Source organism: Zalophus californianus, chromosome 1 (genome assembly GCF_009762305.2).
Source record: "Zalophus californianus isolate mZalCal1 chromosome 1, mZalCal1.pri.v2, whole genome shotgun sequence".
NCBI classification, from domain to species: domain Eukaryota; kingdom Metazoa; phylum Chordata; class Mammalia; order Carnivora; family Otariidae; genus Zalophus; species Zalophus californianus.
This window is the reverse complement of record NC_045595.1, coordinates 124,355,160-124,375,196: the sequence shown is the minus strand read 5'-3', so window position 1 is coordinate 124,375,196 and position 20,037 is coordinate 124,355,160. Positions and strand designations below refer to the sequence as shown.

The 20,037-nt window shown below is 44.7% G+C and overlaps 1 protein-coding gene across 8 annotated transcripts in view; it reads right to left on the bottom strand.

Moving 5' to 3' along the window:
• FNDC3B (fibronectin type III domain containing 3B) overlaps positions 1-20,037 on the bottom strand; it is a 342,488-nt gene that overhangs the window by 54,840 nt on the left and 267,611 nt on the right. For 7 of the 8 annotated variants that reach the window (XM_027587529.2, XM_027587528.2, XM_027587526.2 and 4 more), the window contains 4 exons: positions 5,319-5,443; positions 3,925-4,099; positions 1,973-2,059; positions 438-576 (listed from right to left, as the gene is read on the bottom strand). In XM_027587529.2, the coding sequence (XP_027443330.1) occupies positions 438-576; positions 1,973-2,059; positions 3,925-4,099; positions 5,319-5,443 (526 nt within the window). The remainder of the gene's footprint in view (positions 1-437; positions 577-1,972; positions 2,060-3,924; positions 4,100-5,318; positions 5,444-20,037) is intronic. The other variant, XM_027587531.2, reaches the window with a different exon arrangement.

Below are 20,037 nucleotides of genomic sequence, written 5' to 3'. Positions count from 1 at the left end.
ACTAAAGTTTTCCTAGTTCTTCTTAACTTGAACATTCTGTACGTCAAAATTTACTTATGATGACATACCTAAAGTCTGAAATTTATTTTCAGCATTAATTTTATAAATCAATTTTTTACCTTAAGTATCACTACCATTTGGTAAGGGCAAGCTACTGAAGAATGAATATATATTCAGAGATTACTCCATTCAAATCAGTAATATATTAAAAAGTATAGGAGGAAAAATACAGGAAAAATCATAAGTAAAATGCTCTTAAAATTGTCCATTTTACCAGTTGGTGGAATTCTCTGAATGTTTCTCATTCATATATTCCAAATCTGTAGAACTCCCACAAATAATACCTTTTATTTCTTATTTTGGTTTGTCACTCCTGAAGTTAATCAGTTTTTAAAAATCTGTCAAAAATAAGCAACAGCACCAGTAGCAAAACATACCCCATTTGACACTAAAGCCATGAGATGTAACTGGTCCTTTAATGAGGGGTCTTGTGGGAGGCCCAGGCCGGTCAGGGCTTGTCGTACACACCAGAACTTCACTTGGACAACTCTTCCCTTCCACATTAGAAGCAGTCAGCTATAATACAACCGAAAAAATATTAACATGCTTTAGATATCGGGTATTAAAGAAATGGGGACTTTTTAAAAAAAGATTTTATTTATTTGAGAGCGCATGCAAGAGAGAATGCACAGAGAGAGGGAGAGGGACAGCCGACTCCTGCTGAGCAGGGAGCCCAATGAGGGACTTGATCCCAGGACCCTGAGATCATGACCTGAGCCGAAGGCAGCCACTTAACCGACTGAGGCCCCCAGAAGCCTCGAAATAGGAACTTTTGAACATGATGAGATCAAGGCATCTGTAAACTCACACAGACAGACACACACATACATTTTCTCTCTCTGAATCTCAAACAACTGATTTACAAGCGTTTCCTTCATGAGGTACTTATTTTCCATGTAGTTAGCTATGAACAATTAAAAATAAAACAATATAGGTGGGTTTTAGTGAAAGACATTTTACCCTTTCAAGAAGGCATAAAACAAAACCAGTATGTTACCCCCTGGTTCTTACTGTTTTGCAGAAGGAAAATATGGGGAGGGGAAAACAGGTAAAAATACCCTTATTTATTTAAGAGGAGGGCAATGCCACCATGTGGAGAAATGCTAGCAGCATCCCTATGTCCTCAGAGCCGGCTCCAAACAACAAGCATTTGTGAAAAATCAGAAACTATCATTTTCCTCCAATAGTCACACACTTCACTTGATTATCTGACAGCTATTTACTGAATGACTACTAAGTGTCAAACACCATTTGTTCCCCAAATAAGAGAAGGAAGGGAAGACTCAGAAGACAAGCTTCTCTCTCCAAAACGGACACATCCTAGCAGAACGCACAGCGCTGTGCACAGATCAACAGCACTGCAGCAGAGAATGCCTCCCACCGCTTGGCTTTTTCTCTTAACAGCTGCAAAGCTCCGTTTTTCCTTACAGTGCAGAGTCCCATGGTGACATGAAGGGTGGTGAGTCATGACCAAAGCAATGCCTAAGTAGGGAGGGAGCGGGTAATGGAAGAGAAAAATAAAAACAGCTGAGGAAAAAAAACAGGCAGAAGAGCAAAGGCAGAGGGAGAGTGAAAGGGAAATCGAATTAGAAGGAGAAACATGGAAGGCCAAGGTGTGAAGTGTGGGGGAGAGACAGGTGCACGGAGCAGTCAGTTTGGGTGCTCCCGGCTGAGGGCTCCTGGCCACGCCGTAATGCGAGTTGTTCCAGCACAGGACAACAGTTTCCTCTCTCAAAACCGGGTTTTAAAATTAAAGTACGGTGTGCCTGTTAAGAAGTGTTACTTTAAAAATGTAAAGTGCGGTGAACCTTAAAAATCTTTTAACCTATGGAGTCCATTTGAAATGGTAAATGGGTAAAACATGAAATGGCTGCTTTTTTAAGCAGTTCAGGTACCGAAATGACTGACTCACCCTGAATTTATACTGTGTGCTTCTTTTGAGATTTTTCACAGTACAGGTTAAGTCCTCTCCAGTGTATTTTGGGTGGAAAAGGTTATCCTGCAAAGGCAAAGTCAGAAAGAAACATCAGCACCATAAAATCTGGGCATTATTAAATACCTTTGTGTTTAGGATTTTTCTATTGCCTCTCTCTATCACCACCAGTGGCCAGAGGTCTGGCAGGGATGGCAAAAAAGAGTATCAAGAGTCCACGGTGCTGTGGATAGTGCTCTAGCTCTAAGTAGTAATTTAACTTTATCTCATTGTAGTTTCTCCTGGGTCTGCTGAACTTTATTGTGAGGCTAATACTAATGTGAATGAGAACAATGCTCTCCCCTTGAGAGAATGCAAATCTGCTCTGGAACAGACACCACCATATGCTTTCCTCACAGAGCAAACTTCTCCTGGTGACTCAATAAGCATTTTAAACAAAGGATTACACCACCAAGTAGTGCTATGCGACAAAGCGGTATGTACTGTAAAAGAATGTATTTAACGTTTTTCTGAGAAAAGCCTCTTCTTTTGAGGTCTTCACTGTGTAGCTACAATGTGCTAGGTAATGAACTGTGGCTGAGGTTTCTGACCACACAGTGTCCTCTTCTGGCCAAAGAAGAAAGGACAGTCTGGATGGGAAAGGCATGATCGTCTAAGAGGATTAAGTATCCCCCTAAAAGCTGAACGTACAGAATTCATTCATTAGTATTCTCAATCACGCATCGCTCCATCCATCCATCCATCAATGATTACACCAGCACCTTCTAGGCCTCGGCCTTCCTTCCGCGTTCTATGGGCTCAGCATGGCCCAAGAACAGACAAAGCCTTGCCCACCAGAAACTTCCATGCCAGGTGCAGACGGTGATTAAAAAAATAAAACCTATATATAAATATGAAGCATGTCATGTGGTGTTAAGGGCAACGACAAAGAAAATCAAGCGGGGTGAAAGGACAGAGCAGTGGGTCTAGTGAGGTGTTCCTCTAGGGCTGTGCCGGTTAAATAAGGCAGCCATGTGGGGCTCTTTAAATTTAAACTAAATGCAATTAAATATTCAGTTCCTTGTGCCCACAGCCATATTTCAAGTGCTCAATCGTCACGTGTAACTTGGCGCTACCTTCACTGGCTAGCACAAACTACAGATCATTTCCATCATTGCAGAAAGTTCTATTGGATAGTGCTGTTTTACACGGTGGTCAGGGAAGGGCTCTCCACAAGTCATGTGTTGAGAAGGGACCTGACGGAATGGGGGAAATGAGTCAGAGATGAGTGGAAGGGACTTCGAGCTATTGGGCACAGAAACCGCAAAGGCCCTGAGGCCAGGGTATATGCCTGTGTGTTCTATGAGACTACAGAGGCAGAAACAAGGACATGAAAGAAAAATCCAATAGCACAGGACCTGGTAGGCATTGAAAGGGCTCCAGCTTTTATTCTGGAAGGGAGGAGAAGGCCCAGAGGTAGGAAGGGTTCTGAGCAGAGCACTGACATGATCTATTTTACTTAACAGATCACCTAGGCTTCCTGTGGAGAACAGACTATAGTTTAATAAGGGCGAAGGGAGGGAAAATACTTAATGAGACCACCGCAAAAATCCAGGGATGGGATAATGGTGACTTGGGAAAGGGTAGTAGCCTTAGCTTTTGAGAAATGGCCAGATTTCTGGTTAATTTTTGAAGATAGATTTAAAAGGATTTGCTGACTGATGGGGTCAAGGACAACTCCAGATTTTCTGGTTTCCCCAAACAGAAGGATAGGAATGCCACTTCCTGAGATGGGGGAAGACTGTGGGAAGGACAGCCAGTGGTGGTAGTGGTAGAAGTTAAGGACCTGGTTTTGAACTTAAGTAGCTAATGTAACTTATGGTATTCTGTCTGTTACGATGATACTGACTTATACAGAACATATGCAAGGGTATAAAATCTGCAGAGCTTACATTTTCATCCTCCTGGATTTCCAAAGTGTAGGTGACCACTTCCTCAGGTGAACAGCCTTCTGGTTTATTCCACTGCAACGTGACCCATGTGACCCCAGCTCGAACAAGTCTTGGTGCAGAGGGCATCTGAGGAATGTTTCCTAATGTGTAACATACCACCTCTTGGCTATAACCACTACAGAGAGATAAACCCAGTAAGACACACATTTAGGAACATGGGAGGAATCTTGGCATTTTAAAAGAGGAAGGCTAAGCCTACCTACTGCCCGACTTGCTCGGGTTGGAAGGTCTGGGGCATGACAGATTCGGCCAACAAAGGAAGACAAGCATTCTTTACGTGATATTCCCTACCCCAATTTTCCATTTGCCTGATTGCCTGCTTCAGGCTGCGACTAAGAAAGCACAGCACATTGCAGGACAACATAGTTAAGGATTTATTTCCCCCTGAAAGCACCCAGCAGAAAGCACAACACTGTGCAATGTCACTAAGCTATGACCCATGGCTACCAAGGAAACTTCAAATCAATGTGAGCACAAATAATCATCTGCTGACAAAATACACTGTTTTACAAATATATATGGTGCTATTTTTCAGAAGTTTGTGGGTGCTTCCAATTCACTGACAAACTCTTGAAGCCTTTATCATCATGACTTTTTCAACCGGCAGACTCGAAACGTGCACCGGCTATCACGGGTGGGGAGAGGGGGCTGTGAAACTTTGTGATGTTCTTGAGGCTGGAAAAAAGCTTGAGGACCAATGATGTGCTGAACCGTTAAGATTTTTCAATAAGCAGTGATGAAAGAGAAAGGATTTTTCCCTTAATCAAGAGTTACCCAGGAAGTACAACTGAGATATGGTCTTTTCAAAGCATCTTTAATCCCCGGACACCTGTTCTGGCCTTTCTTCTGCAGCTCAGAGGCAAGCGGCGGTACCCTGGCCAGCGTGGGTTTTCACCAATCCTGTGAGAGTCTGCCCAGGGCTTGACAACAATGCCCAGCCCAGCACTCCTTCCTCTCTACCAGGCAACCTCAAATATAACTGAAAAAGGCAACTGCATGAGTAGTGATGAAAGGAAAAGGCACATGTTCTGAGAAAAAAATAAAGCCTCAAAAGGGGTTTCCTTCAGAATCTGGGCTGCTACCTTCATCTGGGCTTCCAGAGACCCCTCGTGGGCCCTGCCTCACAGCTTGTGAGCCTGCACCGAGGCCGCCCAGCAGCACTCATCGCCTCGGGAGACACCTTCTACCCTCTGATTAGGATTCTCTCTGGGAAGATCTCAAATTGGTTCAGTGTGGAGCCAGGGGATGGATTCACGCCTTCCAGCCACCACATGAGGAAGACACAGAATCACCACGTGAGTATTTAACGGCAGGAGGGCCAAGGAATGTCATACCTGGTGCCGATGTCATTCCGAGCAGCCAGCCTGAATGTGTACCCCATCGCCGGACAAAGCTTTGTCAACTTGCAGTGCTTCTGACTCCCAAAGAAGCACTGTCTGAAACCACTGTTTCTTTTCCCCTAAAAAAGAACAGTGAACAATCACACAATTTTTTAAAAAATAAATTAGAAACTGAGGAAGGCATTTTAGATAATGGTTTCATTTCCTGGGTTTGGATGAATAGAACCAAGAGAAGGAAAGCTTCTAGGGGAGTGTTTGTTTGCACATGAAGCACTTGACAATGCAACGTCATCCTTAATATAAGGGCTCTGTGGGCACCTGGGTGGCTCAGTTGGTTAAGTGTTTGCCTTCGGCTCAGGTCATGATCCCGGGGTCCTGGGATCAAGCCCCGCGTCGGGCTCCCTGGTCAACAACGGGCAGTCTGCTTCTCCCTCTGCCCTCCTTCCAGTCACTCTCAATCTCTCTCTCAAATAAATAAAATCTTAAAAAAAGAAAAAAAATCTGTAACTGAGACAAGTCATGCATCGTGCTTGTGGTATTTCTAAAGCGGCTCTGGTAACAATAACAACAACAAAGTCCTCTCAGGTATAAGACAATGCACAATTTCTAAGATCTTCCTCACTTGGATTGGTCAAATTGCCCACTCTGACCAACCAAGATTAAGTCTGCAGCCTTATTTCAGGGATTGCCAGTTCTGGAAACACATAGTACTTGCCGAGCACCTGAGGATCAGTCTAACGAGTTTAGTATGCCACAGAAAGAAAGACCTCCCCACCAGTCTTCTCTCTCCTTCCCCACTTGGCCCCCCAGTCCCTGAACCATGTGCATTCCTGCAGTGGTGACCTACTTGTTCACTGATCCCTAAATACTGGTCACATGCCTTTGACTCACCTGGCCCATATCCGCTTCCCTCCTAACAGTGCCTCGGACAGTCAGGGAACTCAATCACTGCTTACAGAGTGGAATGTCCGATAAGCATGAGGAACCTTGGCTGAATTCACCTCTATGTATTATCACCTCTCTTTACGGTTCTTATCAGGCTGGAAATACATTTTTAATGCCTTTCTAGCCTTACATGATGCTTCAGATTCTTTGAAGTAAAAAGAAAACACTCTAGTAGGTTGTCTTAATAGACCCACGAGTAAGAAAAAAACTCACCTGCCCTGTGCCATGCTCAGGCATGGAATCCTCATATCAGTAGTATGGCAGAACAAATATTTCATGCCCACCATCCATGGTGTTTTACCGATGTTCACGCAAAGAAAACCACATGCTAACACTGAATGAATCTTAGTATTCTTATCAGACAGGTTGGGCCCAGGGCCTTCAGAAATATGTTTGAAGTTCTCAATTTATTTTATAAAGAAAGATGAAAGCACATTTTTCTCCTAAGCAAATTTAAGCATTTCCTTCCTTTAAGCAGGCCTCCAAAATGCTTACCACTAAAACACATTCCAGGTGAAGTTTAATTAAAAATAAAATAAACAGGGCGCCTGGGTGGCTCAGTCGGTTAAGCGACTGCCTTCGGCTCAGGTCATGATCCTGGAGTCCCGGGATCGAGTCCCGCATTGGGCTCCCTGCTCAGGGGGGAGTCTGCTTCTCCCTCTGACCCTCTTCCTTCTTGTGCTCTCTATCTCTCATTCTCTCTCTCTCAAATAAATAAAATCTTTAAAAAAAATAAATAAAACATACAACTAGCTTGAAGTCCCACTAGAGCGAACAGATTAAAAACAACCCTGGCACATTCATCCTGAGACTAAATCCCCGCCTTGCCCTCCCCTCCCCGAGCAAGGTGGTGCCCTTTCCAGGAAGGGAGTGGAAGTCCTATTAATCTTTAAGATTCAAAGTTCATATTATCAAGGTATCAAAGTATATTCGGATGCAAACAGCAAAGCATAACATTTTTCAGCTGCTCCTTGGGCAAAGTCACTGAGTGGCTGGCATATCATGCCCTTATGCTTACTTTAACCTTGAGTGTTAAGGTTGCTGCAGACGATTTATTCATCGAAAAACCGTTTATACATACATTTGCATAATTACATCCAGTGTCTGATTATACTCTATGCACGCCCTGGTATGTTTTGTATCCATTTCAAGCTGTAGTGTGATCTACCGTCTTTCCTCTTCTATTCCTGAGCTCAGAGTAAACAGTGCAAGAAAGGCACATCCTGCCGCCACGGAAGCCTCATCCCTTCCAAACCCGATGCTGGCTCCCCTTCAATGCCTCATTTTTCCTATTTCTTTGTTTGGTCTCCTTTGCCCATTTCTGGTGCTTAGAACTATAGCCAGTAAATAAAAGTCAGTCTGTTCCTTACTAGGTTGATTTGCTTTAATATGGTAAAAACCAGATTGTCTATGGCTGAAATGAGAAAAAAGAATGGGGAAGACCAATGAAGGGGCCTAGACTTTTCTTTTACAGGGGCCACAGCACGGGGACTTGCTGAAGAATTGGGGGAAGAGGCATTCTGTGACCTTCAAGACACTTTTCCTATGTTGCTAACATTTTTCCCCCCTCCTACACTTCAGTATCAGGAACAATTACTAAATAAACTCCAACTTGTTTACATAAAGCACACCAAATTTTCCATCTTGGAAAATCTGTACCTTCCAAAATGTACTACTCTGTGCATGGCCCTTAATAACATGCAGAAAGACCCAGAGTTGCTGGAACCTTAGAACCGAGTTTTAGAAGCAGTATCTGTGGAGTCTGAAGGGTAAGAATACACATAGTTCAGAGTGAAGGAAGTAAGGAAGTAAGGAAATATTCATGTATGACATGGAGCTTAATATAAAAGGGATACTTGGGAAGAAAAAAAAACACATGGATACTGACAAAAGTCCTTGCAGTGCAAAAGTGAACTATGGTGGGAGGTTAACAAAGGAAGACAGGGAACAGCATGGGGGATGGCGTCACCCTGGTCTTCTGGGACAGACTGTGCCAGGTGGTCGCAGAGCTCCGGGCTTGGGCTCTGGGGCAAGGGCATGTTCAAAGGTACAGCTGATGTGGAGAATTGGTCTGTACACCAAGGAGGAGGCCAGGTTGCAAACAGCACTTGCAAATAAGATATTAGCCGGTTCTTCTTGTTGACAGAAATGAGTAGGGTTAAAAAAAAAAAAAAAAAAAAAAAAGAGAATGCTTTAGAAGACTGAAGGATTCAGATGAACCAATGGGGGTGGTCATGGGAGTGCTTATCATTGTTTATCAGAAATTAAATATGCCTGAGCACTACTGTCAGTGAAGTTTTACAGATGGCAAATCATAACTTCCATATGTTATCGGTAGCATGGCTCCAAATGACTGAGAGATATGATCTCTGGCGGGTACCCCCTTCTAATAAAACCTAATCTAAAATATACAGGATTACTAAGATATACTAAGCTTTCCTTGGAAGCTTACTTTTTCATCATTTAAGGTCAGCCTTGTGCAAAGTTTCCTACTAAAACATGGTCCTAAGAGAAATAAGTATCTCTTGACGCTTTTTAGGTCTGCTGCCAATAATATATCCAAACACAGGCAGCAGGGACACCAGTGGCTCTGGTCTTGTCCTGGTCAGCGACTACTACGAGGCCACGTGTGGTGTGTCACACAGAGGAGAGTTAAGAGTAGGGCTCCAAAGACCGAGCTGTTGGCTGGTCTATGAGGGAAGGGCTGGCGCGTGGATGCCTAGAGGCGCCCGATTCTTTGTACCTGGGGAGATCAAGTACGCAGTGTGGGAGCAATTAGGATCAGAACCTCCCTAAGATGAGCAACGAAGTCCTGTTCCCCTGAGGAAGGAAAGAAAACTTCATCCCAATTAGACAAAGAGCAGAAAGGAGGCGTCAAGTCCACACCCTTTGTCATTCTGGAACAGATCTAGGCAGTGGGCTGCATTTGACACAAAGCGATCCAACCCCCAGCCGTGTTATGGCCAAACCTCCGACTGCCAGTGTCCACAAGCCAAAAGGGGCAGATTTTCAGGGCTCCCTGGCTGGTCTCCATTTCGGAATCCTGGGCATGCCCAAATGTTTGCTTCTACAGTACAACTGAGTTCAAGGACAAGATTAATCTTTACTAAATGTGAAGAAATCTTGGGAGTACAAACTCACTGTGTGCTGATTAACTTCAAGGCACTCAATTTTGCACGAGGTGCAGCATCACAAACGTGGGTTCCTTCCCTCTTCAACTGAGTGTTCCTCTTCTCACTCGACTCGATCCATAGGTCTTGTTAATCTATCATCATCCCAGATGCAGCCCCAGCCCGAGAGCACCAATTCAGCACCCATGGCCCTGAGACAAACAGAGCTGTTTTCTGGCCAGGGTGCAGGGTGCATGTCCCCCACTCCTGGTCGCCACTGCTCTCCAGGAAAGCCAGCGAAGTGGCGCATACGCACAGCCCATATCACATCAGCCCTGGCCCAGGCCCCCGCTGCTCAGTTTTGCCTCTACCTCCTCTTTATTACCATGAAACGGAAGCACATTGCATATTATCTACATTCTAGACCCCCGAGGCTGGGCTTCGTCTCCATACCCTCTGCAGGCCATGCCCTCTGCCTCCCTCCAGGTGAGCAAGCGCCTCTTTTCAGTTTAGATTCACATACCAAAGAGAGGTCCCATCTCTGGGGAGAGTCCCAGCCTTGTAACACTTAAAATCCTTCCAACACTCACTTTTTAGAAAGGTCACATGGTTGGTTACAAGTCCTAATAATAATCAGAGTGCAGATGTTCTTCTAGGTCCTACAGGGTTCCTGCTAACTTGTGAAGAATGTCAATACTCAGTGATCTCCACCGTTCTGCCGGACCGTGGAAGGGCAGGGACAAGAGAAGGAAACACAGGGGAGCAGGTAAAACGTGGACTCTGACGGGGCTCAAAAGCAGAGACTGACTCACCCTTGGAAAGGTTTTTCTCAAGATGTGTTAATAACCTCAGGGACAAAGATGTCCTCCCCCAACCACTGGGAGGCATGGGGGAAAGGAAATGCCTCATCAAACATTTCATTCTTTAAAATAAAATTTGGAGATAAATTACAAATGTAAAAGGCTTTCAATATTTTAAGGAACATAGTCTCTATTTTCCCATTTCATCTTCTGCCCTTTTACTATGTACTTAAATATTTTTCCATTTCTTTCTAACCCATAGTTCCAAAAAATTTTTAAATTTTATAGCTATTAAATCAAATTATAACATATTTCTTCACTATTTTCTCCCCACCCCCTGATTAAACATTTTGCTGACTGCCTGTGAGTTACCCAAGGGAACAGGACACATGATCCTGCTTTACAGGTATGACACCTGTGGCAGAAATACTGTTCATCTCCTGGGTTCTCTCTCCTTATCACTAAGGGAACAGACAGTGATCTCTTCCAACTGCTAACTGAGAAGAGCAGTGCTTGAGTGCCCCTAAGCCATACTCTGCTGGCTAGCAGAACTGTGCTGGGTGCAAGGATGAGTCCCACCCTACCTACCACTGCATCTCTGGGTGCACGTTGGTCTTCCTTCTCCCTCTTCCCAGAACACTTGGAAGAGAAGCAGGAGTATGAACAAGAGTTATATTAACTTTCAAAGTCCATGACCTTGTATGTAACAATCTTAGGGCATAGTACTAGAAATACTGTATGTGCGATACAAAGATAAAGGCAAAAAAGATTTTTAATGGCTTCTCATGACTAAGAAAGTCTACAGTCCTTCCCCTTGAATTGGGATGGGCTTGTGATGTGCTTGTAATGGACAGAATGGAGTGGAAATGAAGCTGTGTGACTTGCAAGGCTAGGTATGAAGAGATGATGAAGCTTCTGCCTTTTCCCCAGAACACTCACTGTCTCAATTCTGACTCTCCCAGGGCTGCCATGTTGTGAGGGAGCCCCAGATGAGGTTCTACCCAAGCCAGCAGTGACCGCTAGACTTGTGAGTGAAGACTCTGCCATAAGATTCCAGCCCCCAGCCAATGAACCTCCCTGCCCACCTGAAGCTCCAGAAATTGTGGAACACGTACAAGCCATTCTCCCAGTACCCTGGTCCAAATTCCCAACCGAGAATCCAAGAAAGTGACTGTTTTAAGCCATTAAGTGTTGAGGTAATCTATTATACAATATTACACTCATCTATTTTGATGTCCATATATGTTTAATAGTATGTTTTTCAGTAAACTTTCACAAATTCCTCTTGTGCTATAAATAGCTAGTAGGTAAGGGAGTGGAAGTAAGCCTTCTAGAACCCAAATGTGTAATGTCTGACAGAATAAAGGGTTCTATTTTCTACATGTACTTGGTACATGCCTTTTGTCCTCAAAGCCAACAAAGTAAGGTCTCTGAAGAGATTTTAAGAATTTTTGCAGAAGCTAAAAATGTAACCAGATTCCTACATGATAAAATCAACCAAAACTGTTCGGCAGGGCGGCGCAGTTACTTCATCCTACGGAGTTACATTTTAGACTGAAGTAAGATTTTTAGTAATACTATCCCCCAAACTGCAGAGAACTATGGGAAGATTTTTAAACACAGACACACAACAGTCTTCTGGGAATGGTTCTGGTATGACGTAACCTAAAGCCACCAGAGTGAGCAAATCAAATAACCTTGCAAAGGACCCTGCGCATGTACTCGGGTTCCTGCCTCTCTGTGCTGTTTACGAACACATAAAAGAATAAAGTTCCAGTGGAGAAATCAATTTTCAGGTGAGTCTGCTTATTTAAAAATGGCTATCTAGGTATATAAAAAGTATTTGATTCATTTCATAAAATGCAACTCATTTTTAAAGTTAAAAAAATGTTTTTTTTTAAAGATTTTATTTGAGAGAGAGAAAGAGAGGGGGGAAGAGGGAGAAGCAGGCTCCCCGCTGAGCAGGGAGCCCGATGCGGGGCTCAATCCCAGGACCCTGGGATCATGACCTGAGTCGAAGGCGGACGCTTAACGACTGAGCCACCCAGGCGCCCCAAGTTAAACACATGTTTAAAAGTAACTGTTCATTTGTAAAGCTATGTAACTAAAAGACTGAAAACGGAACTTCTTTTTCAAGTCCATTTTCCCTCTTTATTAACTTATGTGTCTTCATCAGTTTGTCCTCAGTTCTTGGGAAGATGAATCCTCTAAATGGGTTGGTTTCCTACTGAGGAACTTCACACATCCATGGCCGATTCTGTACATTAACTCACACATAATCCAATTATTTCAGGCTAAAGTATTTTTCCGCCAAGAGTAATTCTGTAGACTGTGGGGAATGTGGTTGCTTTGGCTAACATTTTCAATTAGCCTGGCACTAACCACCCTGGAAGCTGGTATGCCCAAGGCTGGCACTAAGAGATCAAGTTGGCTGATATTTTCAATTACCTTCTAATTAATAAATTGGAAATGATCCTTCCTGTTCCTCTTTACGACAGCCTAATTCCTGGCACAAGGAAATCAGAATGGCCACTGCAAGGGCGTTAGAATCTGTGGTGAGCCACCTCCCTCTGGTCACGAGAACCCTCCCTGATGTTTCCTCATCTATGGCCTCTTTCCATTGACCCCCTTCTCTTTCAGGGTCTTTCGCAGCTGCGCCCGCTCGCCTTCTGGAGCTGCTCTTACCACAGTTTGATAACTGCCTGCTAACTAAGTTATGTGAATTTGGTTATGGGTTGTCCTGTGCTCGTGGCCCAGCGGCTGCTGGCTCCAGACAGGGGCTGAGTGACTCTGGGCCAGGGCACCCTCTGCAACAGTAGAGTTTAACCTGTCAAAAATGGCAACGATAAATCAAGTAAAAAATAAAGTTGCACTCGCCAACTGAACTCCCGCCAGTCTTAAAGATTTAGTCTGCGAGTACGTCTATATTTAGAAGTTGTTCCAGCACTGGCCGACCCTAGGCAACATCAAAGATAAATGTTGGCTTGAGAAATAAAAGAGCATGTATGTGTTCCGCATAACCATGTATAAGAAGGGGTTCCTAACAAGGAGGTGGGGATGCTCCCCATCTGGGTAGATTCAAAGGCTCCTTGTGCCAAACCTCACTCTCACCTCAGGGATGACTCTTTCATTTGGAGCATTCTGGCACAGAGGAACTTTCAAAGGTAAGAAAAGGGGGTGGGATAGTTTGTGTTGCATGATACTAAATAAATACTGCATGCATTTTATCCTTTGGCACACTAGTTTTTTTTTCTATTAGTGGGAGAGGCTTAGCACGCCCTGAAACAGTCAAGGATACTCATTAGGTCCTTGGATTTAAAAACAAACCAACATAATGTTGGATATCATCTGATGTCCAGTGCTTTGATCTGACCAGACTGTTGAGACTGGCCCAGTGAAGGGAAAGGAAAGAAGCAAGGGGGTGATTGTAGAAGAGGCTGCCTGTAGGATTTACCATCACCCAAGGCATGGAAGACTCAGCCCATCCACGTAGCTGAGGCCCAAGGCAGTTGTCTTCCAGCTGGCATCCAACAAGCACAAAAAACATGAGTTGATAAATTAGGTGCCATGGACCAAGACAGGTATTTGTAATTTTGGAGCAGCCAGAAGTTGCCCACAAAGTCGGCTACCCAAACACATAATAACTCATCCTGCATACATGTGACAAATGACACAAAAGGTGTGTGTTGGAATGTCAACACACAGGGGTTCAGATGCCTGGGGCTGAGGTCCCTAAAAGACAGAGCTCCTTGAACTTAGCTCTCTGCCATTGGTACCGGAACCGCTCTGAGTTCTTATATCCCTCCTGGTCTACTTCCCTCCAACAGAAGCTGGAGTAGAGGAAGCTGGTCCCCTGGCTCTCTGACACCACCCCCGCACGTGGCAGTGGAGGTCTGGGATGTGGCAGAACGCGGCTACCCTGCCAGGTCACTGATTCGGCTCAAGACACTCAGGTGAAAGATGGTTTGTGACACACAGAGTGCCCAACGACCCTGGCACCCCACTCTCCCATCTCCATGAGGGTGTTCCCCAAGAATGACTCAAAGAGCATGTGGGCCTGGCAAGTGGCATCTTCATTTCAGTTGGGCACTGGAGATTGCTTGCGGAATGCTAACCCGCCTTCCCGGTTTTCTCGCTGGACCAACGCTATGCAATCTAAGGCTAAGGCAGCATGGCACCTTGGAGAAAGTGGTGGCCGCATCCTCAGGGAGCTCTCCTCATGCACTGTGGGAGACCCAGTAAGTCACTCTGCCTGCTGAAGCTCCAGTCTTTTCCATGAACGGTTGCTGTCCAACCAGAGAAGCCATGGGCAAATTCCCTTGCGCCAAGAAGCATTCCGAAAGATATTAACCATGCAACACCTAAGCTAAAAAGTAATCTGTTTCATAAACCAGTTACCAAGCACCTGCTCAGGGGCACTGAGCTAAGCTGGCTCCTCCTAAACTCGGTGTCTAAGAAGCGACAATCCACGGCCTGAGGTCAGCTCCACAGGGTTTCGGTAACAGGACTGTTGAGTATGCTCTGGCTTGCTCATGGGTCCCCAGGGGCTATATGGGCTCTACCTGAGACTGGCCTTTTCTGCTCTTTCTACTTCAAATTATACTTCCCTTGACTTCTGTGGCATTTATCTCATTCTTAGTTGCCTGTGTTTTACAGCTGTGTTGGCTCATTAGTCACCAGCACAGCCAGATGTGAAATTCCTATTTGGGAGAGCTGAGTCACATGTGAGAAAGATTCCTGGGAACTGTACTAGTCACATTCCCACAAAGCTATTTCTCTGGTTCTTTCATATGTTCCCTACATGTCACGTCCGGAAGCCAAGCTAATGGCAAATTAACATCTATACATAGCACGGACATCCGTGTTTGTTTAGTTCAAACTGGAGACGCTAGCCTTAGGGCTCCTCTGTCGAAGTCCCACAGAAGAATGTCATACAATCCTTCTGCTGGCTGACTTTTCCTACCCCAGACCCTGATATGTACATAGGTGACATGAAATACTTAGGACACGAAATCTGCTAGTCCCCAGGCTAACCCACTGAACCCCAACCCACCTGGGAGGTGACTGACACTGATTTGAGGTGGAAAAGCAGAGGCTCGGGGGCTAAGTTACTTGCTTGACTAGTTACAGACAAAGCAGAGACTATCAATCCAGGTCTCTTCAAGTGAGCACCATGTGACTGATACACATCATCAATATGAATCCGTGTCACACAATCCCGGCAAGACCATAGGAGACCTGCATTTGCTCTGAGGGACCCGCTTCGCCAGCACCGTTCAGACTTTGGAATGGAACGAATGAAAGCCTTATCTAAGAGTAAAACTCTCGACGAGTTTCCCATAAATACTGCCTTCACAGAACTTTTGTTTTCTAAAATGGAAAACAAAGTTCCTATTTGACTGTGAAGTTTGCTCTTTTACTTAACTTTCCCTCCCCCCAAAAAAGGCCAGATCACCATCCCTTAAAACAAGACTGGGCAGGCATGGAAGTGCAAGTCAATGCAAGGTTCCTAATTCTTTTTTGGAAGAGCCCCTCCCTACCCTAGAGATATCTGTGTCCTCAATCCTTCCCTCTTAGCTCCTTCTAGAGAAAACCTCCCACCCCTACTAGATACCTCAGTGTCATCAAGCTGATGAAGCAACAGGAGGAGCCAATATAGCTCAGGTTGGTTCCCAAGAAACCGACAGGGGCAGGTCAAAGATATTAGCTAAGGGGTGGCCCCTGAATGGTGTAGTGAGCTTTAAGCACTGGCTCCTCCTTCCTGAACCCCTACTTCCAAATCTCTCCATTGTGGGAAAGAACATCCACCTTGGGAAATCTAGCACCTAAGCCTTGTTTTGCTCTTAAAAAGTTAAGAAACTTTTCTCCCATTCATAATTCTGGATTAAACTAAGACAATTTACAAAAGAGTAAGTTTATTGTTGTTCCTTTAAAGTTAGAGCTAGGTATAATACTCAAAACTAGCAGGAGAAAGAAACCCTCATAAGGCTTTGGGCCTGCTTTCTGCCAGCCTGCAGAATGACTGTGACTTGGAAATTAAAATGCAAACACGGGGGTAAATGTGAGAGTAGGGACCACACTGTGATCAGAAAGGGGTTAAAACATAACAAGGGCTCATCAAGTAGTCCAGTAGAAAACTACCTTGAAAATGGTCTTCTGCCTGACGGGAAGCTCCTGGAGGCGAACACAGTGGCTGAAGACCCACAAAAATGCAAGGTCAACTCTCTCAGGTCCCATGGCTGAGAACACAAAACTCACCTCAGTCACCACAACACGGGGATGTGACCAGGCAAGTGCGCACCTTTCCACACTATGAGAACTGACCTGTTTCAGGGGAAGATCAAAACTGATGGCCACAGCTGAAAAGCCAGGGACACCTGTGTGTTCCATTTTTAGTGACTGATTACCATCTCCCCGTCAGAGTTACTTCCCACACTGACTTAAAACTTGAGGAACTGTCTAGTTACAACTATTAACAGAGAAAAGTAGGTAGCTATACCTCTTGCAGAACTATCAGTAATTTCCAAGTGAATTCTCTGGAACAATGATGCAACATGGATGACAATGAATTCTGGGGAGAGAATCAGCTTCCCTCTGAGTGGTAATAGGTTTCTGCTTTCTCTTCCCCATCAGGGCCACACCTGCCCTTAAGAGACGAGCAGCCGTTAGCCACTGATTAACTATTAGCTCTTCCCATGGTCAACCCCACACACCATTCCCAGTCCCTGCAGAAATAGAGGCCAGGTACTCACTGTCTCTATGCCGCTGCTCTTCCGTTAGTGAGGCCTTTCTCTAAGAAACATGACAACAGGACTTGATGCTCTTTCAAAATTTCCCATAGTTTTTATTGGAATGGTGATTAAAAACTGACCAAAAAAGTAAAGTATTCCGAGTACTCTAACCAGTGCTGTAATACTATAAAAAAAATATGAAAAGGACATCCAGACATGGATGGGGCCATCTCACTCCAAGCCGTGATTCTCAGACCAGTTGTCAGAGAGGAGACAGGGTGGAGTGCTACTCCTGAACACAACCTTCTTCAAGACTCGGAGTGGTGCCTGTCCCCCTCTCAGGTAGGAATCTGTTCCTCTGTGTACCCTACTGTCCTTCTGCCCTTCCAGCCGCCTGGGCAACAGAGAGGCTTAGGGGTGTATGGCTGGTCCGGACGGACATCCTGGGAGAGAAGAGCTCAGGCTCTGGAGAGGGTTCGGTGTGGAGAGGGGAGTGACTCTAGCAAAACACCCCCTCCCATTCTGCTGCCCCACCATACTCCACTAGGGCAGATTCTAGAAAGAGTCCCTGTTACCAGGTGTACCTGACTCCAGAGACTACCAGGAGAAGGTTTTGAAGGGATAGCCAGAGCCTCACATGCTCATATTTCCTGGAGGGCAGATGTTGTTCTTGGTGCCTTTGATTTTCTTCCTTCAGGAAGTCAAGGCTTGAGTAGCATGGGAATGTGGGATGCAAAAACCAAGCCAAGTGAGCTGCCTCAGGAGGACTACTGTCCCTAACCTAGCCCCAAATTTAGAAACACAAACTGTTAGGCTGTTCTGTTAGAAACTTTACTTCTGAAATAGGCAGGAATGAATTGGTTACTATTGCTTCTATTCTCACTGCCAGGAAACCCAAAGATACCATTTTTAAATCTTTTTTTAGAAGGACTGAAAAGGAGAGGCACAGTATCAAGCAAAGAAGCTACTGGATGGAAAAATTTGAGAAGCATGTGGTTCAGTTTGTTTTATTTATGTCTGTTTAAGAGTACAAGAGGATAGCATTACATTAGCTTCTTCAGCTCTCAGGGTAAGAACATTACCTTCCTTATGTCACAGATCCCTCCTAGGACCGTATATAGTGTTGAGGCATTGAGGGCATGCTCCACAAATGCTGAAATATTTAATAAATGCACAGGCCAAACACCAGTGAAAAGGATCCTAAAACATACTCTTATCACAAGGGACAATCCTAAATAAGGAGTTTGGAGAGAGCATCAGTGATGTAAATATACACGAGCTAATGGGTAAACTGAGGACTGGAGGGGTCAAGCTGCCCATGTAAAACCAGAAACAGAATCCACAGCTCCTAATCTTGGCGTTCTTTCAATTATACCAAGGGGGCTCATGGAACTTAAAAGGCCAGGGAGTGCTTCACAGAGTTTGGGGTCCAGAAGTTTTTCTACAAGGTGAATATTAAGCCACAGAATACAAAAGGATTCCTATGTTGGCAAAAGGCCTACAGTGGGTGAGAGTCCACTAACCTGGAGTCTTTGGTAAATCTCAATAGAGCCAGCGCCAGCAGGAATTAGAAGGTGGGAGAGAAAATGAAGACGGGGAAGGCTGAAGAATTAAGATGGGAGCAAGGAAAGGATGGAAAGAGAGCAAGCAGGGAAAAGGCAAGAGGAGGCCAAAAATAAACAATTTAACGTTGTGTGGTCACTAGGCTATAGTGGGTGCTAATGATTATAAATGGTCATTAGACAAAGCTTCTCCATTTCATTTGTGGCTGTAGCTTATTTCCTCCACGCATCCTGCCAGGGCACTTTCAATCCAAATTCAAAGGGAAGGAGGCCAACAACTCAGTCACCATTACCATTTCCTGTAGCACCTGGGTTCTCCTTGGAGGTTTCCCATTCAAATGCTCAACTTCTCTGACCCTACTTAACTTATGAGGCCATGGTCCAAAGCAGCAAAAAAACATAGGAGACACACATGCGTGGGCACGCACACACACATATACACACATGCACGCACACAGAGCCTGGAGGAGATCTGAAAGGAAAAATGCCTCCTCTTTAGTGGTAAACTCGATCTTGATATAAAACCTCAAGATAGGAGAAAAAACATCAGGCAGGTCAGTGCAACAAACCAACGCACACTTAACACTTTCCGTTAAACTCTCACTTGTCCTTTCAGAGGAAGAGGGGATGGTAAGATGTTGCCCTGTGCTCACAGGTCAGCCAGGTTCCTTTCCGGCCTTCCTGGACTGCCTATAAAAATCTCTTTCCACAAGGGCCGTAGGGGTGGTTTCACTTTCCACTCAAACCACCTTAAAATGAAACCCACCTCATCTGCAAAATATCCCGGGTCAAGTCTGAGATTTCACCAATCTGTACGTAGGAACTATTCACAAGGATCCCCGGGACAATAGATCGTTGTCTTGGGTAACTTGGAACTCCAGCTTTCAGATGCAACCCAGATGGGAAAACACACTAATGCAGAAAGCGATGAAGGGCCCCCTTTTTCACATCAAAATTTCATCGTGAGAGTTTCGTCCAATTTCATTTTACATTTGAAGAAAATATTTTTTCGACACTCAACAAGTCACTTTTTGCCTAAGCCTGAATTCTGAATCTTTAAAATCCCCCTAAATTTAAGTCACAAAGACTAGTTAAATTGCATTTCTCCCCCAATTCCACATTTCCTATTCTCGAAATCCTTTCTCTGTTTGCTCACCCACAGAAAGATAGAATAGAGCAAGGGTAAATGAGTGAACAGAATTAAAATCTACAGGAACAAAAAGTACAGTTCCTTTTTAGAAACGAAAGGCTTCTTTCTGCATCCAGTTATTTCCTGCCTGAGATTCTGTGGGTAGTGTTAGCAAGGCCAGAAATGCACAGGGTCACCATTCAGCACAGAGTGGGCTCGAGAATAAGGAGACTTCACCATGGATACCGTCTTAGGGCCTCTGAGGGTGACAGAAACAGCCAAAGGGGTGCCTGTTATAGGACGGTCTAGTCCACAGGGTGATCACACATGCCTTTGGGAGAGTGAGACCTCCAGGCACGGCTCCAACTTTCCCACAGAGAACGCTCAACAGGGCAATACCGAAGTATATCCATGGCGTCAAAAAGAAGAAACAAAT